Source organism: Sphaerodactylus townsendi, linkage group LG02 (assembly GCF_021028975.2).
Source record: "Sphaerodactylus townsendi isolate TG3544 linkage group LG02, MPM_Stown_v2.3, whole genome shotgun sequence".
NCBI lineage: Eukaryota > Metazoa > Chordata > Lepidosauria > Squamata > Sphaerodactylidae > Sphaerodactylus > Sphaerodactylus townsendi.
In genome coordinates, this window is record NC_059426.1 from 71,325,635 (window position 1) to 71,349,082 (window position 23,448).

General features: G+C 43.5%; 2 protein-coding genes across 4 annotated transcripts in view; both read left to right on the forward strand.

Moving 5' to 3' along the window:
- ZFP91 (ZFP91 zinc finger protein, atypical E3 ubiquitin ligase) overlaps nt 1-8,521 on the forward strand; it is a 29,069-nt gene extending 20,548 nt beyond the window's left edge. For both annotated transcript variants that reach the window (XM_048484052.1, XM_048484053.1), the window contains 4 exons: nt 1,278-1,356; nt 2,449-2,563; nt 4,465-4,564; nt 4,743-8,521. In XM_048484052.1, coding sequence (XP_048340009.1) covers nt 1,278-1,356; nt 2,449-2,563; nt 4,465-4,564; nt 4,743-5,253 — 805 coding nt within the window. In that variant the 3' untranslated portion in view covers nt 5,254-8,521. The remainder of the gene's footprint in view (nt 1-1,277; nt 1,357-2,448; nt 2,564-4,464; nt 4,565-4,742) is intronic.
- A 4,706-nt stretch (nt 8,522-13,227) lies between these two features.
- Nucleotides 13,228-20,780, forward strand: CNTF (ciliary neurotrophic factor). 2 transcript variants are annotated; one of them, XR_007243691.1, is made up of 3 exons: nt 13,228-13,531; nt 18,011-18,834; nt 19,274-20,780. XR_007243691.1 is itself a non-coding variant. In XM_048486975.1 (2 exons), exons 1-2 carry the CDS (start codon nt 13,412-13,414, stop codon nt 18,485-18,487), a joined length of 597 nt encoding a protein of 198 aa, XP_048342932.1. In that variant the 5' UTR covers nt 13,228-13,411; the 3' UTR covers nt 18,488-20,780. The 2 variants fall into 2 exon arrangements, 1 of the variants encoding a protein (XP_048342932.1); XM_048486975.1 differs by having other exon boundaries at nt 18,011-20,780.
- Nucleotides 20,781-23,448: the final 2,668 nt, after the last annotated feature.

Below are 23,448 nucleotides of genomic sequence, written 5' to 3' on the forward strand. Positions count from 1 at the left end.
CAAGGTTCATTTATGGTTCATGCTGTTCATCGTTTCTCTGGCCGCATCAGACCAGCTTCACTGCTTTCATTATTATGGTGTGGATCTACTTTTTCTCACTCCTGCTGACCTCAGTAGTTTTGATCATCTTTTTTCTTGCATTGCAATAGCAGCCTCAGATTTTTCTGAGTGGCAAGTACCTCTCCTTTACTAGTAAATCTTGCATCTTGTGTTGTTGATTGTTTTTTGACCACTGATTGAGACTCACTCTCTTAAACTTTCCTCTTCCTTATTGGATTTCTAAGGACATTACAAACAGAAGTACAACTATATATATATTAGTATGCAGCACATTCAGTTGTGGAATAAGAACACTGTGGGGTCTAATCTGTGAGCCCTCTATTTATGACGTTTGACAGGGGTGTCTGATGCCCTGACCAAGATTCCCTACAAGGGATTGTCCCTCAGTCATAATGTCTCCAAATGCTACTGTTACCCTTGTTTAGTATTGGAAACATCTGTGCATTCCTTACATTTCTTGAATGTGATTTTCTTAGGTTTTGTTTGCTAGGGACCTAACACTGTATTTTATTGGTCTCTCAGGTTCCAAGTAGGACTATTCAGCACCCTCAACACAGCCCATTCTTGTGGGTTGATATTGACTATCACATGGTGTCTTGAGCACATGGCTGTTCAGTGCTACTTTAAGTGTCATGACTCTATCCAGCAGTTCTGTTTTTCTTTGCCATGTTTTTACATGAATTTCGGTTGGGACACTCGTACAGAGCTTCTTTAGATGACTGTTCTGGGTGAATGTCAATATGGGATGCTACACAACTGTTGAGAATGTCTCTTCCTTTGAGAGTTTCACATGGACCTCCTTAACTCAGTGACCTTGCCAATCTCCCAGTGTGGGTGATGGAACCATAGACATGATGAAACCATGATGATGAAAACAGGGTTGTAATTACCTGTAACTATTGTTCATTTAGTGGTCTTCTGTGCAGGCACACATCCCTCCCTCCTGTCCTGCTGTGAATTTTCTGATTCTCCAGTGACAGCATGGAGAGAACTGAGGGAGTAACACCCTTGTGATTGTTTTGGCAGTTAACTGCCAGAGGAAGGAAGGGCACTGCTAGTCTATTAGAAAGTTTTGGAAATCTTTTCTGCATCTGTCTTTCACACATGCAGTCCTAATGTGTGCCTGCACAGATGACGACTTGCTGAAAAACAGTTAACTTGCAAGTGCAACCCTGTTTGTCCATTGCTTCCTATACCTGTTCTTTGTATTTTCTTAGGAAGAAGCCTCCAATACAGTATGTTCGTTGTGAGATGGAGGGATGTGGTACAGTTCTTGCACACCCTCGGTATCTACAGGTAAGAACAGTTCTACCACTTGAGGCAATACCCTGCTACTGTTTACAGTGTAGGTTTTTTTGTTTCCCTTACACTTCCGGTTTCTTCATGGTGCAATGGTGCTGTTTCTGCAGTAAAAGTTCTGTGGAGTGAGTGAAACTTTCTGTTCAAATGAATAGGGCAATTTTACCAGTTGCCTCTAAGCTCTCAGTTCCTGCTATTGGGCTATTGTATACTAATATACAGTACAGTTATCAGATGCCTGTTTATTATTGACCAGCAAACTAACGAAGTCTCTAGTAGGAGGGAATTCTGAGCTCTATCATGTGTGCATGTTCATGCAGGCACTTAACCCATTTTCCCACCACCTGACAGAACTATTCTGGTTTAGCCCTATTACCTTTGCAGAAAAACTCTCCTGAACAGCTCTACATAATTTTACATAATTTGTGGCATGAAACAGCATGAGAGCCCTCATCTCTGGCAGCCATTTCACAAGGTGGAGGCCACAATTGAAGAAGTGCCTGTGTGAGCAGTTGTGCCTGTTTGCAGGATAGCACATTCAGAAAGCTGTGAGATGAGCCGAGATGTCAAGGCAGAACTTAAAAGAGGCAGTCCTACAAATGGGAAGGTCCATATAATTGGTACCTTGAAGTGATTCCGATAGCTGTTGGGCAGCCAGTGGAGTGACTGCAGAATGCATGTAATGTGCACGCTATCTTGCTCTTGATAATAACCAAACTACTGCATTCTGTCCCAGCTGGAGTCTCTGGGCTGGTATTAGAGCACTCCAGAGCACCTTTCCTACTTACAAGTAGCAAGAAATGGTTTGGCGCCAACTTATCAGCACTGCAAAAGCCAGAAAACTGAGAGATGGTATAAATATTGTATTCCAAGTTCCAGTCTGTACCTGTCATCCTTCGGTCCAAGGCTTTCATTATGAATACTATGTTTTTTTTAAACTTAAGACTGCCAGAAATTAGCAGTTGATGATACTACCATTATTGGCCTTCAATCATCTATGGGGAAATATCAAGAATGGTTAGTAGTACATAGAACACTTTGATGTTTTTCCCTGTTACTAATAAACCTTTACCATTTCCTTGACCTTAGCATCACATCAAGTATCAGCACTTGCTGAAAAAGAAATATGTCTGTCCCCATCCCTCCTGTGGGCGGCTCTTTCGACTTCAGAAGCAACTTCTGCGGCATGCCAAACACCACACGGGTAATGTTGCCACAATTCTCATTTACAACTTAGCAAAGAATAGAAAAGCGCTAGGTTTCTTTTTGATCACGAGGAGCTTTAATCCAAGCATGGAGAGCTCACAATCCAAGTATGGAAAGCTTTGTTATAGAGCACAAGACAAAAAAAAAATCTCAGACGCCATCTTAAAGTTGCCTTGTTAGTAAAGTTTTGCCCTCTGAAAGTCACTCTGGTATTTTACTTTAAGATGCCTGTTCAGGTTCAGGTTTCTTTTCAGTAGCAATGTACCAGGTTTTGTCAGTAATTATATTTTATGTGGTTTTCATGTGTCTTCTTAATCTAGTGTTCCATTAAAAGCAGGCAGTGTGGAGATATATTTGTATTGATAATAGATCAGTCAGTTTTGAAGTACAGTAAAAGCTTCCAAGTTCAGTGTTTTTTTAAAGCCACTTGCTGCAAATCCATCTTCTCCACGTAGTATAATCAGTTCTGTGTATAGGTTATTATTTTGCCTTCCACCTACATTATGTAATCTGTTGTTTTCAATCCTGTTGTTAGAAGGGCATTTAATGTCCACACCTTTTTCTTGCAGGGTTTTGGCAAGACTGCATTGATGAGTTGTATTCATAATCAGTTTTGAAATGAATTTGAAGAATTTACCAGCCTACAAAATTTCAGCAGCCCACATGCTCAAATACCAGTATTAACGAACAAGACGTGGAATTGTATACTTAACTAGTTTGTACTCAACATTGGTAGTGTTCACATGCAAATATTGACATTCCTAGACACATTTTCTGAACATCAGAATAGGTTCTCTATTTTTCAAGCATGTGTCGGTGAATACTGGTAATGACTTTTAGACCACTGTTATGTTCATGATGTCTATATGAACACTTTTGAACATTTACAGATTTTTTCTTGAGATTGTGAATGCTGACATTTTCCAAACTTCAGACATTCACTGCAACATACATGTATAAGGTTTGCCTTTTTCTGCTTGTCCTAGATATACACACGAAATACTGAGAGCAGCAGTTAATTTTAGGAGGCTGGAAAATATCCTGTTTTTCGCTACCTTAGCCTCTTATATCTGATAGAGTGAGAAGTCAAACGACATTTACTTTTGTACTGACCCTTATACTATAATGAGAGTGATTATGCAAAACTTGAAGTTTGCAAATTATGTGAATATGGAAAAACTGGATAGTAGGCACAAATCTATAATTTAATCTTAATTACTGTTGCTGGTCATCACTATTTTCTTAAGACTTTAAGATTGTTTTCTTAAGCCAAAGGTGAAGTGTCTCTGTCCCTTTCAGCATGATCAGACCTCTTCTATCCCCTCCTTGCCCTTTCCAACTCCTCCATGAAATAGTGCTCAGTCTTGCGTTTGGTCTGGTCTAACCCAGATCAGTTCCCTGGAAGTACCTAAAAATGAAGTGTCTGAAGGAGTGTGTGTACATATATGCCTCTGTCGCTGTCCATATATGGTAGAGAGGGTGGTGGCGTACCATCCAGTTTTAAAAATTGACAGAATGTGGCAGCGGCACCACCACTAGGAAATATTACCCAAATAAAAAAATCTTCTGTTCCTGCAATCTGCGCAGAAAGGAGTACTGCAGATCTTTCACTTCCCGGTGTTGAGCATTGATTGTCTACATCCTTTACTGGAATCTTTGCATAAGAGAATTAAATTGGAATGGATAAATGCATCTTGAATAGGGTATTGCCACTTCAACTACTCCTACATGCATTTATACTTGCAGCTGAGAAGTAGTTCCCCCACCTCATTCTTAAAGGGAAGATGTTTGAAAGCTTCAGTAGTATTGAGAATGGGGGAATAAGGTCATTTCCAAATGGAGAAATGTGGATCTGTTTAAGAAGCAAATTTCAATCTGAGGTACTGTGCTGTTTTACAGATCAAAGGGATTATATCTGTGAATATTGTGCTCGTGCTTTCAAGAGTTCTCATAATCTGGCAGTTCATCGAATGATCCACACAGGCGAGAAGCCATTACAGTGAGTGCTGTCATGTTGCCTTGTTCGCTGATTTCATGTGCGATTGCTCCAACTGTGACTTTGTAATGGTTACTTATTCTCATAGGCTGCCTCTTTGTCGTCTAGTTGCATTTTGTAAACAGATTTTACCTTGAAAATTATAACTTACCTTTTCTGCCTCTACCCCCATTTTCTCTAGATGTGAGATCTGTGGATTCACTTGCCGGCAGAAGGCATCATTGAACTGGCACATGAAAAAGCATGATGCAGATACTTTTTACCAGTTCTCATGCAATATCTGTGGAAAGAAGTTTGAAAAAAAGGACAGCGTTGTCGCACATAAGGCAAAGAGCCACCCAGAGGTGCTTATTGCTGAAGCTCTGGCAGCCAATGCAGGCGCCCTAATCACCAGCACTGACATCCTGGGCACCAATGCAGAGTCAGTTGCCCCGGCCTCAGATGGCCAGGCCCTTCCCCTTCTTCCAGATCCCCTTGGAAACACCACTTCTGGAGAGTGTCTGCTGCTGAATCCTGATGGGATGCCTAAGGCATACTGCAGTGGGGGTGAGCGTGTCAGTCTGATGGCAGATGGAAAAATCTTTGTGGGCAGTGGTAGCAGTGAGAGTACAGAAGGGCTGGTTGTGAACACAGAGATCCTTGGAGCCACCACTGAAGTTCTAATTGAAGATTCTGATTCTACAGGACCTTAGTGGGAAAAGAGCACATGGGTGTTGGGACAACTCGAACTTGTATTTAAAAGAATAAAAGGAAAAACCTTATTCAACATAGAGAAGCTAAACAAATTAAAATACTAGTCAAATAACTAAAGGGCCTGCTCCCCCTCTCACCTACCCTCTTCCTGAGTGGATCACTGCACATTCTTTCAGAGTCCCTTGGAGAGGAATGTTGCCTTTACACAGACAGTCTGACAAAGGAATTCTTGCAATGCAGTGAAGGGAAGCAGCCAGAGCCTATCCCTCTTCCTGCCCTCTCAAAGTAAGCAAACTTCCTGCTTCTTGACCACGTTGCAAGTTTGAAGGTTTTGAACTGTGGACAAGTATCTAAATCTTGGAATCCTTTTATGCTTCTCCAACCACTCATCCTATTCTATGCATTATTATACTCTGGCCCTTGCAGGCTCTTACTTTTCCTTCTAGGGTGTGGAAATATAGCTTGGCACTTTAGGACCCATTGGTAGGATAAGCTGTAAAACAGCATTTTTCTCTTTCTCTCACCCTTCCCTTCTGCTTCTGTAAAGAAAGAGGGGGGTACCGGCACTCTGATGGTGCCTGTTTGCTTAATGAGGGGTGCCATCCTTTTTGTACAATTGCTCTGGCTCCAACAATCTGTGTAAGAGAGGCAGTGAGATGCTAGGCTGGTAAAAGTAAATTTGCACTTTGAACGTGTCTTTTTTTAAAAGTTGGGATAACCAGATTCCTTATTTATTGTTCGTTTGTTTTTTAAGGGCTGTTTTTGTTGCTGTTTGGGGCAGCTTTTTTCCTTCTGAAACTCAAATCCCATTTAAGTGATATACCGCAGGAGCAGCAAACCATGTTTAGGAACTGTTGCTTCTTCCTAAGGGGAAAAAGTGCTTGTGTCACAGAGTAGGTCTCATTGCCCATTCCGGTAAACAGTAAGGGGCCTGTTCGCTTCAGCATTGTTTGTTCGGAGAGAGAAGGATCTGGTCGAGGAGGAGCGATGGCTGCCTTCATAGCACTGCAGTCATCCATTTTCTTAGCCTTGTGAGGCATTGTTTTCTTTGACTTTCCCTGTAGCTTGGATGGTCAGATGTCCGGAAGGACAGCGAGTCTTGTCTTGAGGTTGTACTAAGTGCTGAACAGCTTTATGGCTTTCTAACACACTCTGCCTCTTAGGCATTCTGGTCCAGTCTTTTCAAATCTATTTTGTGGCAAAACTGACATCAGGTGGTGCAATCTTCATTTTTCCTTAGCCTTACCTTCTTCTCACTTAGATGCACATCTTTTTGTTTGTGTGAAATTTAGTGGTGTATCACCAGAGAATGAAATTAGTTTAGTACTGTGTAGGGAAATTAGAATGGCAACTGTGACGTTTCAATATTTCTTAAGATATCATTTGTGGGAGCTCTTGACTGTTATCGAAGAGCTTGTGGCCGCACAATATTTTTGCAGTTCTAGAAGTTTTTGAATAACGTAGTGTGTTTACAATTCCAAGGACTGAGCTGAGGATTTGTCTTGAACATGCTTATAATCAGTTGTGTTGCCAATTCGTGTTAGAGCAGTGTTTTGATACTTAAGGGACAAAAAGGCTTTTTTAAATCTAGCACTCTACCTCACATAGTTCGAAATCCTGTTGTAGCACTCGCTGGCATTATCTACACTCATAGCTAGCCACACCTTTTTGTAGGCCTTGTTATCTGGAGAGGAGCCTCAATGCTGTTTCCAATAGCTAGTTGGAAGATAAGCATCTGCAGGGTATTATGTAAAATGAGGCAGCCAGGGTCAGTCCTTAACACGTGCTGCAGCACAGCAGGGGTTTCAGCTTGCCCTGTTCTTCTGCAGCATGGCCAGAGGCTTTAACAACCTCTTCTGTGGTGTACTGCATGCAGCCTAGCAGCTGCTTGTTGCACATGTTGACATGCGTTCTCTCATAAGGTTGACACTGGAAAGGTGTCAGGTTGAAAGCTTGTCCTGTGCGCTGTTGAGGAGACTGCCCACTGTGGAATACAGTACTGTATAACCAAGAGAAATCATCATGTAAATTGTTTTCAGCTTGCAGAGGCTTGTAACTTTACTATGGGAGATGCTGTGGATAGTAGGTGATCCATCTGAAGTATTTGCTGACCATGCTTGAGTTACCCATCGGTCCCTTAGCTGCCCTTTCTAGACGCGGTGTATGTATGAAAGTAACTGTCTTGTATTTAAGAACAGCCCCTTGCACTCTAGTGTAGATAAGACCATTACAACATCCACTCTGGATTTATGAACTGAACCAGTTGGTTCCTGATACAGAACTTTCCTACAGTTTCCACTGTATGTGTCTCCCACCATACGCATGCAGTTTTGCTTCAATTAATTATTATTATAGTTGCAATAAGTTATTTGTATTTTCTTCTATTAAGCTTTTTTTCCTCTGGGAAGGAAGCATGGTGCTGGGAGCTGAAGCTATATAATCCCCTTCCTTCAATATGGCATAGTTTCCAATAACTAATCTGACACTCACTCACTGCAGAGGCAGTTCCATAGTCTTGTCTTATCTGTACACTCTTTGAATGGCAAGCATTTGATCCCCTTGCTGTTCATGTAGGGATGGTGTGCATTCCCCTTTTGAGGAGCAGAGGCAAGCGTATTTCTTACTTGGGTGAGTGGGGATTCTCTCCAGCATTTCATCTGAATGGCAATAGAATAGAATTGGTGAGAACAGGAATCTCAGGAGTTTTGCAAAGGCTAGCATACGTAGTGTATGGAAAATGTTCCATCTGATTTAGATGTTTCAGTGCTCCAGTTTCTGAAGAATGGCACAACACTGAAGACTTTGTGCGAAGGAAAAAAGGAGAGAGTTTTTAAATCCTTGGTAGCGCTTTCCAAGGAGATGGTGAAGGGCGAGGGACAAACTGCACTTGCATTGTGAATCCTACCAGAGGATAGGGGCCAGGATTTGCGATTGATAGCAGAACTACCTGAAGTAGTAGCCACTGGGTGGCAACAGAGCTGTGTTGCATTGTGGCACACCCCTATTTTTTAGTGTAAAGCAAAGGGATGGTGGAATTGACAAGTCTTTGCTTAAAAGCCTTGTTACATACAGTTTTCCACACAGTGATGGTGGATACCTGGGGAGGGGAGCTGGGGAAAGGGGCAGTGTTAAATCCATGTTGATAAAGGGTTGTATATATAGAAATAAATAAAATAATAAAAAGGGATACTCTGTTTTTCATCTGTTGTCTGTCTTAAACTAGTTAAGATACGTAAAATATTCCATAGAGGTAAAATGTTGTGTCATCTTCTGCCTATCTAGTGCTTTTTTTCTCATTCCACCCTTCCTCTAAGGAGTTCGAGGTGAGACACATGGGTCTCCTCTCCTCCAGTGTGTCCTCACAACAGCCTTGTGAGGTAGGTTAGACTGAGAGGGACTGGCCCAAAGTCACCCAGCAAACATTGTGCCAGAGGGGGGATTTGAATCTGGATCTCCCATCCAATATTAACCATTACTCCACACAGTGCAACTCTATTGCCTGCATAGGAGAGTCCTCTTGAACATTTCAGTTTGTGGAAAGCCATGACAGTGGAAGCCTTCCTGCCTTCCTCAGGCAAGCTGTTCCACAAGGTGGGGCTGCAGCGGAGAAGGCACTTGTGCAGGTAGTTACTGATTTTGTCGACCTGTAGGTTGTCACCTGCAGAAGGCCCTGCTCCTATGAGCAAAGCTGTTGTGACAGATAATGGGGGAGAGTTGGTCCCAGTTATAAGAGTCGAAGGTCATGAAAGGCCTCGTATGTGATAGCTGGTACCTTAAATTGAGCCTGGTAACTGATGGGCAGGCTGTTAAGTACCTGTAGGATGGGAGTAATGTGCTCACTTTAACTGCCAATAATAGCTGAGCTGCGGCATTCTGCGCCAGCCAGAGTTTCAGACTGATTTTGAGGGAGACCAATGTTCAGTGCATTGCTGTAGTCTGGTCTCATTGTTACTGTGGCATGGATCTAGGTGGCCAGATCAGTTGTATCATAGTAAGGGGCCATCCTATGAGCTAGGCTGAGTTGGTAGAAAGTCTTTTTTGCAGCTGCAGTATCTTGCTTCTGCAGTAATAAAGCTGGATCCACTATGACCCCACAGCTTTTTACCTGAAGAGTTTTAACTGAATCAGCAAGGGACAGCTGAGCTCCATCAAAAGCAGGCATCATAGTATCCTTCAAGATCTCTGCATTCTCCACCAGCATTAACTCCATCTTTTCAGGGGTTAGTTTCAGTTTGTTCACTCTTGGCCAATATACCATAGCTGCCAACCTAGATAAATTTCTTCTTCCTGCAACATCCCATAGAGGTGTGCAATAGAAATAAGGCATAGGCTGGTCCACAAAGATTCCATTACTTTCGTAGGGTGTTAGACCTTATTTCCATTCCTGTTTTGTTCTGTGTTGTATATTCACTTTTTTCTTAATACTAGACAACAAATAGAACAGAAAACTGTCGATGTTTGTTCATTATACATCACCTTGGGGTGGTCTGGGGCGGGGGGGGGGGGAATTCAGAGATTCTTCTTATTTTCCCTCCTCGTTTTTTATATGCAGCAATTTGAGCAATCACAGCTCAATAGTGGATCTTTGCCAACATCCTGTTTCCTCAGAGACAAGCAGTTATGGAGATTCACCAGAACATCCAAGCCAGGACTCTGTTCCAATGCCTTTCCATTTAGTAAAGGCGGAGGAGGGCACTGGTCAGTAACAACAATGGTACAATCTCTATATGCCTTCATTTTCCTTAATATAATTCAAAACTGAAGCATGGTATCTTACACTCTAGGCTACCCTTCTGGAGCGCCAGCACATTACTACATGCCATAGTTATCAAAAACTGTGCTAATGGCTTATTTACTAACCCATTTAGATTGTCACTATCAACCTAATATTTTGTCATGAACCTCTGTTGTCCAAAACTCTCCAGTTACTTACCTATTAGCCATTTAAAACATGCTCTGATATTGCATCAGAGACTAATGGAAGGAAATGTGAGTAGTGAAATCCCTGAAATGGTTTAAGGAAGTCTAGTCTGCCTGCACTCCTGTTCATTACTAATTCAGCTATTCTCCAGCCTACTGCTCAGTGTTCAGAACTCATCATTTGGCCAACTGGGCACTATCAGAGATAACATACTCTCTCCTCTAATTCCCTGGAAGAAAATGATGTGGTTGGTCTGTCCCAACTAATGCCTCCCCCCCCCCCCTTTATGCTGTCCTCCATCAACCCCATACAACAGACTGAGGAGGAGGTGTGACTATTATTCTTTGTGAGCTCATGGAGATTCGCCATGCTTTATGGGTTTAGCCACATGGCAAAGACCTTTCGCTTCACCCAGGCATTTGGTTAGCCTCCCTGGAAATCCCCTCTACAGCCCCTGGTCTGAGGAGTGGGAGGTGGGGTTACTTTAATATGATTTGTATTGTTTAATTGTTATATTTATTTATGATGATTTTATTGCATTTTAACATTGTTTTTAACCTACGTAAGCCACCTAGGCAGGGCATAAGTATTATAAATAAATTGAATACATACATAAATAATCAGGAGGGAATGAGGTAATGGTAGTAATGGAATTTCTCCCATAAACTCAATATACCCCAATGAGTTGTTTCCACCACCTAGCACTCAAACAGCTAGCAGTGAGGAGAGGCAGGAATAATAGTTCCAGTCTGCCTCAGAAGCCCTCTCTCCCAGGATGGTGACCCTTTGGAAAATTAGAGTTTAACGGGTCATTAAGTAGTGCAGCAGTTATGTAGTTTTGATCCACATAGGATTTGAAAGGAAGCCTAGTTAGTCATAGGTGCTTGGCCCATAGGGTTCCCTACTTCAAGGCAGAGGTCTAACCCCATTGGAATCCAATTGTTTACAGCCTTATGTACAGAACTTTGGTCTAAACTGGGCCATATTGCATGTTCTAATGCAGCCATGTGTAGTGTTCATCTGACCTGCTTTTCTGCCGCAAAACATATTTTGGACGTTTCCTGTGCAGAAACGAGTGGAGTTCTTTCCCCACATGTTATTTTAATCAAGATTTCTATCCTGCTTTTCAGCAATGGTATTTCAATGGCATTGCTGCTGCAGAGTAAGTATACACTAAAGTATATGTGCACGATGATGCCAGGTCCAATTTTTAAAATAATTAACCACTGCATTCCATACCAATGTAATTCAGGTTTTACAGCTTTTCACAGGTGCTGAGGAAAGTTACTGAAATGGTTGTGTGATTGCATCTGTATAGTAAGGAGCATTAGATAGGGAGCCTTGAGGTATATAGTTAAAACTTATTTTTAGCCTCCCAGAGCAATATGCAACAATGTCTTTTATTGAACCAAGCTTTAGAGTTATACAGAACACACACACATATACACACACACAGAACATTATATATTCACATTTAACATAGTAACAAAGAATGGGGGAAACACAAGAAAGATGAATACAGAAAGCCCAAAGAGAGATAGCACCCAGAAAAAGTGAAAGTAAAAATCTAGAGAATGGAGGAATGAAAAAGCAGAAAGCAGCTTCTAAAAGCTAAATGGCTGATACACGTGTTACTCATCCTGGATTGTATCAGAGCCGGTGGGTTAAAAAAAAAAGAGACTGAAACCAGTTTACCAGTTGAATTGAAGGTCTCCAAAAGCTGATGGGGAGGGTAGGACCAGACTGTCTGCCCTAATGTCAGCTATTGCCCAGCAATCGCTCCTTTCAATAATGTGTGGCAGAGAGCTCCCAAAGGCTCATTCGTTCCCCGGAAGTCCCCCATTACACAGAACTTTTATATGCTTATTTTAGATACTTATACCTGACTTTCCAATTCAACAAGGACCTAAATTAGTTTGCATCATTCTCCCTCTCTTCAATTTAGCCTGGTGGCGAACCTTTGGCACTCCAGATGTTATGGACTACAATTCCCATCAGCCCCTGCCAGCATGATCAATTGGGAGTGCCTAAGGTTCGCCACCACGGGGCTAGGCTGAGAGTCTGTGGTCACTTAGGAAATCTCTGGCAAAGTGGAGATTAGAACTATAGGTTGCAATCTTAACATCACTGTCCGGGGGTTAGCCCCATTGAACATTATAGTACTAACTTCTGGGTAGGCTGATATAGGATTGTTCCATAAGTCACCCTTAGTCCAGAGGTGTCCAACTCTGGCATCCGAGATGTTCATGGACTGTGATTCCCATCAGCTCCTGTCATGCTGTCAGGGGCTGATGGGAATTGTAGTCCATGAACATCTGGACTGGGACGCCAGAGTTGGACACCCGTCTTAGGCTCTACACTACACAACTTCTTCAGCATTAGCCATTTACAGCTAAAGAGGGAGGCTTAGGTGTAGCTAGCTAACCTGACTAAAAAATTTTGGAACAAAGAAACAGAAAATCAGAGCAGACAATACTCCAGTACAGATTAAACTAGGGCCTCGCTAAAAGGATTCGTGTTACAAATACCTCCCCAGAATTAAGTGGTGAGTGCCAACGGCATTGCCCTGAATGAGACGACTGGAAAACAATCTGTTGCTCCATCGTGGATACCTTCTGTACCTTGAGAAGATAGACAAGAGGCAGGACAAAGGCGCCTTGTTTTCCTTGTTGGCAACACAACCCGCCCCACGTGAGGAAATGATTTACTGGCCCTAGGTGGTTGGGGGGAGGATGCTTTCACGCAAGAAAGAGCCGGCTAAAGGTGGCCAGAGGGGGAGATGACCGGACTGCTCCGAGGTGTCGCCAGCCTCCCCTTTTTGTTGACTGTGGCTGACCAACGCCATAGCTGTGGCGCCTGCGGAGTGGATTGTCAAAGGGCTTTGTGTCATGGAATGGACTGGGATTAACAGGTCCCTGCCTCGGCGGCTGCCAGGCGAGAGCAATAAAGGCAGTGAGGAAGAAGAATACAAGGGGGGGGGGGGCTCCCGACCACGGGAGGGGGAAGGGAGGCTTGCAAAGCGGGGGAACGGGGGGGGGGGCAGGCCAGGTGAACGAGCGCCTTTGAGGGTCAAGCGCCGCGGCCAGGAATGCACAGTCCGCGGGGGGGGGGGGGGGGGGCGGAGGAGAGCGCAGAAGCCGGGCGGGAACGGCCAGCAGAGCCGGCTACATAGGCTGGCCTGAGACCCGCGCAGCTGTCGCCGTCGCCTGCTGCTGGGCAGCCAGCCGGGCCGAGGGATGGCGGCGGCGCCAGGGCGGCCCCCGGAGGGCTCCCCCCGCCACGCCGACCTCCGCTGCCGGACTATCCTTCTCCTGAGGAAAATGCGCGCCGATGTCAGCAGCCTCCTGGAGACCTACGTGAGTCGCCTTTGGGAAAAGAGAGCAGCCTCGAGAGGGACAAGCCAGGAGCCCCGGGGCCAGCGCTTCAAGAGGGGCAAACTAGCTAGGTGGGGGGGGGGGGGGTCAAGAAAGTGGGAGCTCAACTTCTGCAGCGGGAAAGTGAGAAAGGCGGTGTGAAGTCCTTGCAAGGTGAGAGGGGAAAGTATTTCCCCAGAAGAAGAACCAGCGCTCCGCGTCTCCCCGATCATGCTCCCCCCCACCCCCCACCGCACAAATCTAAAACGTTTTCCTAGCTGAGACTCGTTAGTACTGCCGATCAGGACTGGGATGCTTCGGATCTAGATCTTGGGTGAGATCTTCGTGTCGCAATTTCTGCCGGCGACTTGGTGAAATCCATCCGGGCATCATCACTTACAGCGCAACCCCCCCCCCCTTTTTTTTTTCTGGGAGCAAACCCGACGCAGTGGTTTATGAGTTGCCGGCTGCCGTTGGTGTCTTTTGAAAGTGTTAAGACTAAGCTAAACCCGATCCTTAAGGAAGGGCATCTGATATGACCTGAAGGCTTCAGCTGGCTCCTTTCCCTCTTCCTCTCTCGAGGGGATGAATCACTGGAACGCAGCATCATAGAATGTCAAGAGAAAGAAAGCTCACCTGTAACCCAGCCAGATCCACCACCACCACCCACCCACCTACCCACCCACATTCCCAAATCAAATAAATCTGCAAAGTGCAGCCACATAACCTGTTGAACAGAGAGCAGGTAGTTCTCTGCAAAAAAGGTGCTTGCTGACCAAACTGCTGCAGAAAACTGCCACCTATTTTAGGGGGGAGGAGGGGGAGATACTCGATTTGGCTACAGGACAGAAAATAAATTTCCAGCTCCTAGTACAATGATGATCGATCAGTCAGCTGATGTGTGTGAGCAAAACTCATTCACTGACAAATACTTTAGGAGCAGTCTACTGGATCAAATGGATAGCCTCTCTATAGGGATTGCAGGCTGGGAACAGGGGTTGATGTTGGTTGTGGTGGGTTTTCTGGGGTTGATGTTGTTTAACTAATTGACCTGGCTTGGGGAAAATAGGTGTGTGTGTGTGCGTGCGGGGGAGGGGGGGAGATAATGGGTGCAATTTCTCAGTATAAATATTGTGCCATCTTGGGAGTATTAGCTGTATAACCTTTCCTAATAACCTCTGATACGAATATTGCTCCATCCTACATGCTAGAAAGGACTAATGTTTGCTCCTTCCTACATACTAGAAAGGAATTGTTCTACAGTATTCCAAAATTATGTGTGGGGGTGTAAAACATGGACTAGCCTCAGGGGGGATCTGAAACCAAATCGCTGGTTCTGACCACTGCATCACACTCTTTGAGCCTTTGGTGGTTGAGCTCTTTCTTTACATCAAGTTTTCTTACATATTCTCTTCTGTTCTCTAATGCCAGTGTATCAACAATATCTTGCTGTCCCGATTATTGGATCTCAAAAACACAACAGCATTAGTGCATTTTATCTGCTTGCACTACTCCACTTGAGCCAAATCCCAGTTAAAGCAGTGCTTTCATTGAAAAGACTGTGTTTTCAATCATACTTTATTGCTGTAGCCAAAAAAGGGCACTGCAGTCTGCAGTGACTTGAATGTTTTTATTTGAATGTTTGTACTTTACTTTTTATGCTTTTACTTTTTCAAGTGATTAGATTTTCAGGTATTGATTTGATTGTAAGGTTTGTGGAGCAGATCCAAACCTGAGTAAAGGCAAGAAACAGAATGGAGGCAGCTGCCCCAAGCATGGGAGTATAGATTCTAGAAAAGGAAATTGGATATGGGAACAGATGCAATCTGTTGTGGGAAAGGGACTATTGATACATCTGGAGGGGGTCCATGCCTAATTATCTAAAAGCTATTTTCTAAGCATGACCATTTCTTTCCAGCAACTTCCAGAGGTTGGTGTTTCAGGGTCACCATGTCTTGTCGAGACATTTGGATTTGAGAACAAGTAATGGGTGCAACTATTGCTGCCAAGGAAGGGTGTGGTCAACCCCAAAATGGCCATTGTTGGGGCTGGGGCCAGTCACCAAAATACAGGGAGGTTCCAAACCATGCATTCTCCTGCAATGGATGTGGCTCTTTCTGAGTAGGTGTTTCATGTAGACAAAAAAAAAAAGAGGCACCTCCTGGGTTCTAAATAAATAAATTCTTCTGAAATACCTTTTCCTTCACTAAGGTAGTAGCAAGTCAAAACTGGCTGTTTGCTTTGGGGAAGGGATACATCATAAAAGAAGCAGGTGGGTATCAGGAAATATGGTACTGGGTGCCATAGGCATAATGATGGCCATGAGCAGAAGTATATTTAAAAGGGACTGGACAGATTTATGAAAGGGGTCCATCAATGACTACTAGACATTGTGAATAAAAGGAACACCCACAGTTACAGTGCAGTCCAGGGCAAATTCACAGTGGCACCATCCAAAGGGATTTCAGGTGGCATGAGAAACAGAAACTACAGAGAAATCCCTGGCCAACCCCCAAAAACCGTAGAGCCCAATGGGCTATGCCACATTTTTTGGTGGCGCAAGTCAGCAACTGGCAGAGGGGGCATTCCTGGCCTGAAAGCCCCTGGGAATGCCCTCGGAGTACTCACATCTGTGATGCTAGCTCAGGCTCCTGCATCAAGGACACTGATCAGACACTGCAGATCTGCAAAGGGCCTGCTACTGGCATATTTGCCCCTTACGCCAATGGAAGAGCACCTGTGTCAGCATACCCTTGTGTTGCTTCCAGGAGTCCTTTTGCCCTCCACCCCCAATGGATTGCACTGTTAGAGTCATTAACCTCTGAAACTGAGTGCTAATCAGAAGAAGGCCTTGGCCTCTGTGCCACATTTCTTGGCCTTCTGGGGCAGTTGGTTGGCCATTGTGTGAAATAGTGCGCTGGACTACATGAACCACTAGTCTGATTCAGCAGAACTCCTATGGTGACCCTGGTTCTCATGCTGAGCTTCACGTGTTACTGGTTGTTGTGGGTTTTCTGGGCTGTGTGGCCGTGGTCTGGTGGATCTCGTTTCTAACGTTTCGCCTGCATCTGTGGCTGGCATCTTCAGAGGTGTATCACAGAGGGAAGTCTGTTACACGCTTCTGTTAGGAAATGTTAGGAACAAGATCCACCAGACCACGGCCACACAGCCTGGAAAACTCACCACAACTAGTTGAATCCAGCCGTGAAAGCCTTCACGTGTTAGTTCACTCCTGGCTATCATGGCTGAATGAAGTATGGCTCGTCTTCCTTCAGCAGTTTGGTTTTTCCTGGGCAGAGAATTATATCATGTTTCAGTGCAAAACATGAAGAAAAGCCAGTGTCATCACCAAGACAAAGGAGCCGGAGTTTATCTTCCTTCATGTGCTGTTACTTTTTTTTCAATACAACAACCTTTATTGGGCATATTAAAATAGGCTCCAGAAGCTGTTACTTTATTCTACTTTTTTTTAAAGGAACAAAACAGAAAACACCTTCCACTTGTTGCTTTGCATGCTAATGGTGGACATATGAACAAAATACATGCGGATACTGCATTTTGTCAAGTTTTGGTGTCACTTGGTGTGGACTATAGAGAGACTTCAGATCTTTCATAGGGAAATGCATTTTTGGAGCTAGCTTTAAGTCTGCTTTAACTCCTGCTTAGGTGCTCAGTCAGCTCAGGATCTTCCAAGACCTCTATTCCTTTTTTGTGCAAGACATGACGGCCAACTGTTTTTTTTTTGTTACTTGGCTTCAGTTAATTAATAGACAAGCCTTTATTGGCATTCCAAAATACAATAGAACAATTGTCCATAAGAGACAGATAGATACAACAGCCATTCAGAGTCTTATCAATAGTTTAGTTCAAATGGACTCATCAAAAGTGCCATTCCTATACACCTCTCCACAGACCAGACTGAAAACCCACCAACAGAGCCCAGGCATCACAACAGCATACAGTATCAACACTCCACTATAAAACACAGAGTTTGTTAGAGTGGCACCTAACACAGAACAAGGAATAGGGGGCGAGGAAATGGCTTCAGTTGCTGGCTTCACTTTTTTTTTTTTTAGGACTCCATGCACCTGGTGCCTCAATTAATGTGTCAGGCCCATGATGCTGGCAGGTAAGAATAACGTACCCATTCAACATAGCCTATTCAAGAATAACTTACCCAACCATCTAATTTAAACAGGATTCTCAGCTATGACACCAATAGTGGTAACGTTCCAGAGATCTGTAGCATAGATGGGCATTATATTAGCACACGAGTGATGCACACATAGACATCCTGGGCACATGCAATACCAACAGTTAAGATCTTCTTGCCAACTAGTTAAATTTTAAAATTAGACCATAGTTCCTGGTGATAGGGATCTGTTGACAGAAGGAACTGCTGTCAGTCTACTGTCTGTAAAAGGGAGGAAATGTACAAAACGATTCTTCTAAAATGCATTCCTTTTCTTTCCATCCTCTTAGGTAGAGAAGCAGGGTTTGGACAAAAACTTCAGCCTTGACTCGCTGGATGGTGTGCCAACAGCCAGCACTGAGCAGTGGAGTGAAATCTCAGATGCTGAGCGGCTGAGGGATAACCTGAAGGCCTATTGGGCATTTCAGATCTTGTTGAATGAAATCTTGGAAGAGCAGAGGTCCTCCTTGAGCCCAAACGATTTAGATTTTCATGAATCTATTCAGTCAGTTCTGCTCCAAGTCTCTGCTTTGGCTTACCAACTAGAAGAACTGATGGTGATATTGGAGCACAGTGTGCCAACCAAAGAAAGAAGCCGGGAAGCTCGTGAAAGGGGCTTGTTTGAGAAGAAACTGAGAGGCATGAAAGTGCTGCAGGAGCTTGCTCAGTGGTCTGTTAGGTCTGTTCGGGATCTACACCAGCTCTCCAGTCCTGCTCAGACAGGGGCTATACCACATGCAAGTTGCAGCTTGGCTCTCAAAAAGTGAGGTGGTTCTTCACTGGCAGATTTTTACTTTCTCAGAGGCTTTTCCTGTCCTCAACTAAAATGGCATGGTGTGAATAGAGTGACCCCTTTGTGATTGCTGAAGTGAGAAGTGACTTCCAGATGTTATTATTTATTTCATTCTGCATCATCTGAGACTTGTGCCCTTGACAGTTTTAAATTTGGATACGCTTCCACCATCATGGTTTTGGGTGTGAAATTAACACATGGTTGTTAATTGGTTATTGATCATGGATTGGTTCGCCCTACTTTCTCACTTCCAGCTTAAGTGCTCAGAATAGGTTGCCGTAGTTCCTTGTAGCTGTCTTGTCAGTTTTACATGGAATGGTGGTGGGTCACCCAAAATGTTTCAAAGCCAAACAGGTATCTCCTTCCACTAAACTCACCCCAGTTTGTTGCATCACACAGGTTTTGTCATTTTCATCAGGATACTGTGATAGTTTTTTTTAATCTACACATAATTAGTAGCATGTAGCTTACATTTTAAAAATGTTCGGTGGAAGAAATGGTTGTCCAGTGGTGTACTGCCACAAAATGGCTCCCTGAGCTTGCCCTGGGCACTGTGTCCAGCCCCCACCACCGAACTTCCCCCACTGTTGAATTCCTCCTGCCCCCACCATTGCAGTCCCTCGCTCCCCCACCACTACCATGCTGCCACCCCCGCAACCCCCCCAACAAACATTTTCCTCCTCTGAGCAGCATTAGGTGGCCACACTTTTGAGGCAGAAGCTTCCCTGCCCACATTGTTGCTGACTGGAGCTGCTTGGAGGAGGAAAAGATTTGGTGTGGAGTTTTCTTGTGGTGAGAGCACGGGGGTGGTGTTGGGGGGAGTTCAGCCGAGGTCTGAGCATGGGAGGAAGAGGGATTGGGGGCCCAAAATGGGCCCCAGTGTGACCCAAATGAATGGCCCCTGGATCATATACCCCCTCTGGCACACCTAGTTCTGCCAGTGTGCTTGACTCAAATCAATCCATCTGAATTAATCTCATTTTATTTACTTGGGCAGATTCAATGGAAATGAAATTGTAGGCTGTGTCCAAAGCCAGGTTGCTCCAATATTGACACTCAGGGGTATGACAGATCTGGATGAGCACAGTCCGCAGGCATTGTTCAGCAATATGGAAACAGTGATATACATTTTCCTAACCTATAAAGTACCATGTACCTTGACATTTGCCATTTTTCTCAGATGAAAGGCTTTTATTTTTAAGGGAATGGCACAATAGCACCTTACAATAACCGTTTAGCATAGCTAATCAATTTCAATTTAAAACTTGTATTTTAAATATTGGATTACGATGCTGAACATGCACATAGGGATATAGTGAAAGGAGTAACCAAGCAAAGTAGTCACTTTAGCAGGGTTTAGTAGTCTGGTTTAGGAAATTCTTGAAGATTTGGGGTGGTGCCTAGGGAGGACAGGGAGCTCAGTGAGTCTATTATAATGTCACTTTTGTTTCTCCTGGACTCTATGATATACCACCCTATTAATGTGTCACTCCCTCCAAGAGGGGGGATATCTACAGTCTGGAGATCAGATGCACTTCTGAGAGAACTCCAGGCGCCACCTTGAGGTAGGTAACCTCATGGAATTCAAACTGATAAAATACTAATCTTGCAACAATATATTGTGTTTCAGATTTGGACTTTAGACACTAACTGGGATTTTCAAATGTTTATGCAAGTAAGTGGAATAGAATGTGTAGTCCAGAGTAATAACACATTATAGGTAAGCAAGGTTTCTTACCAAGGTGGCAGCCCAATGCCCCTGTCACCATTAATAGGGCAGTGGATAGGACTGGCATTCCCTTCCCTTGGAGTTGCAACATTGCTTCCCCCCCCCCCCCCCCCCCGCTGAACTGGAGTTCACACTATGGGGACAAATCTAGTATTCACTCAAATCTTCATGGTAAAACCATATCGTTTTGGGTACATTTTAGATCATTGCTCTGATGTGTTCATGCCACAGGTGATATTGCAGTGCTGGAGGACACTTCATATAGATCCCTTTGGACTGGCAAACCTAGCTCAGAAGTACACAGTGTAGAATTTAATGGGGTAGAAGATTATTTTTTAAATGGGAGGGTGGGCTTTCTGCTGATGACCTTGGGCAAAAGGTGGAAGAGAGGATTTTTTCTGTGCCCCAGAGAAGAGGTGTTCCTCCCATTGGGCAAAGTGGGCAGTTGCCCAGGGCACCCCCTTGTGGGGGGCACCAAAATGCAGGTTCGTTTGTGGGATTTTTTGTATTTTCAGTGTTTTTGTTTTTGGCATGCAGAGGGTGCAGTTTTTAGGCTAGCAGCACCAAAATTTCAGGGATTGTTCAGGAGACTCTCCTGATGATATCACCCAGGTTTGGTGAGGTCTGGTTTAGGGAGTCCAAAGTTATGGACTCTCAAAGGGAGTGCCCCATCCCCCATTGTTTCCAATGGTTAACTAATATGAGACGGGGGCTACACCTTCGAGGGTGCATAACTTTGGACCCCCTGAACCAAACTTCACCAAACCTGGGTGGTATCATCAGTAGGGTCTCATGAAGATACTCTGACATTTTGGTGCTGCTATCTTAATAATTGCACCCCTGACAGCAGGCACCCCCTAAATTTCCCCAGATTCTCCTTTTAAATCCACCCTCTTCCTGCCAATGCTTGTTTTCTTTCTTTCTTTTATTCTCTCAATGCCTAATAAAGGTTATTATTATTATTATTATTATTATTATTATTATTATTATTATTATTATTATTATTATTATTAAATCCACCCCCTTCGGCATGGATTTAAAGGGAGAATCTTAGGTCCACAGTTTAAACATTGAAAGTGATGCTGTTTCAGGTGGGGGATAATCCACCCCAAAACAGCATCACTTTCAATGTTGTTTAAACTGAGGACCCCAGATACTCCCTTTAAGGTGGATTTAAAAGGAGAATCTGGGCTCCCTAGTTCAAACACCGTTGAAAGTAATGCTGTTTGGGGGTGGATTCTAGCATCATTTGTTTAAACCTGGGAGCCCAGATCCTCCTTTTAAATCCACGTTAAAGGGAGAATCTGGGGTCCCCAGTTTAAATAACATTGAAAGTGATGTTGTTTCCCCCAATTGGGGGGACTGGATACCACACCATAAAATGTTTTCATAGCAGTAATAAAACATTTTGAAAGCATTTTGAAAATGTTTTCAAAAATATTTCTGCTGTGTGGCATGGCCCGTTGCTGTGTTCAGATTTGTGAGTTGGGGGATGTTCTATAATGTGATGGTGACTTTGAAACAACCTGGTTTAAAAAATCATTGTTTGGTCACGGCGTGGGAGGGTGGCCGCCCATGGGGGGGCATCAAACTCAGGTTTTGCCCAGGGCTCCAGTTTGCCTAGGTATGCCACTGCCCCAGAGAAGTAGGAAGGGGGCATACAACTTGCCTCCCACCTCACTGGCTTGAAGAGTTTGTTCCCTTGTGGAGAGGATATGAATATGTTGCTGGCATGGAATGGTGGTGTCGTAGTCAGAGTTAGTAGACAGAATGGAAGAAAGGAGAATGACCTAAGTGGCTTTGGTTCCCACTGGGGAGGAAGATCGGGTATAGATGATGTAGATAAATAAATTAAATTAATAAATATTTATGTTATCTGCCAAATGACTCTGATGCTTTCCTCAGAGCCTAAACACTCACATTACTTAAAAGCAAACATATATTCTCCACAGGATTATTTTTCTGAATTTGGGCCTTTTTTGGCAAGAACTGTTTTATTGTTGGAAGGAAAGTGGCAAGACAGAGATAGAAGGTACATGCAAAGGAGAATGTGCCTGGGGCTGCTTTGTATGCTTACCTGGGAGCATAGGCCATTCATCTCGGTGAGACTTGTGGGAGATACAAAGGGCACACAAACAGCATCTGCACATTGGAGCCAGTCAATATTCTGCCTATCATCTGTTCTCCAAGATCTCCATGATCTCCCCCAATATCCACTACTTGAGAGCCTTCAACTAATTATGCCAGTGATTTGGTCATTATGCCAGTGATTTGCGTGCAAAGCAGGTGTTCTCCTGCTGACACCTATGTTGGAGTCATGAAGGTAAAATTCCCAGGTTCTAACTGTGCTGAGGATTGCATTAATAATCTATTAGAGTTATTTCAGAGTTAGGCAGTTTTCTTTCATGACGAATGAGATCGAGATTGAAAGCAGGGCAAGGATGTGTGCATGTGTTGCATATGTGTGGCTCAGAAATCAATGTCTGGACATTGTTCCTCCCTCTCTTTCCCTGCTCACAGAAGCTGTGAAGACCCTGGCCCATGTAGTTTTCAGAGACCAAATGGTTATCAAATCAAAAATTCCACTCTGAGGATTTTGACATGTTCTGCAAAAGTCATAATTGGCTGGTAAAATAAATCGTCTTCTTTTTGAATTACATAATTACAAAACCATATGCTCAGTGGTGGGATTCAGCAAGTTCTCACCACTTTGGCAGATCCAGTTGTTAAAATGGTGCTTGTTAAACAACCAGTTGTTAAATTATTTGAATCTCATCACTGGCTTTCCCCCATGGCTATTTGCTATTACAGCTTATTAAACCAATATAAAAGATAGCTTGGCTGTGTTGTTTATAACCTGAAGTTTAGATTTCTCTTATTTTTAAAAGTGTGAAATGCTTCTTCCAAATTTTGATATATATTTTTTAGAAATGTGTGAAATCTAATGATTGTAGGAATGTCTATATTTTTAAATTGGAAGACCTTATGGAATAAACTTAGGCCTAACATACTTAGAGATATCTGACTCCGAAGCTTCATTGTTACATCATGATTACTGTTTTTCTCACTGCATAAAAAAGTCTTCTGTATGGAAAAAGAATATAACATTATTAAACAGATTGCACCAAAGTGTGTTTTACTGATTTTTATAAATAAAAATGCTTTATTTTTTAACTAAAAACAGGCTTGCTCCATCTGTTACAATG

What these genes read in the sequence shown, in the direction of transcription:
- CNTF (XM_048486975.1), top strand. Translation starts at nt 13,412, where the DNA reads ATGGCGGCGGCGCCAGGGCGGCCCCCGGAGGGCTCCCCCCGCCACGCC. An exon ending in GCAGCCTCCTGGAGACCTAC is followed by an intron (nt 13,532 to 18,010) that starts GTGAGTCGCCTT and finishes CCATCCTCTTAG; the next exon opens with GTAGAGAAGCAGGGTTTGGA.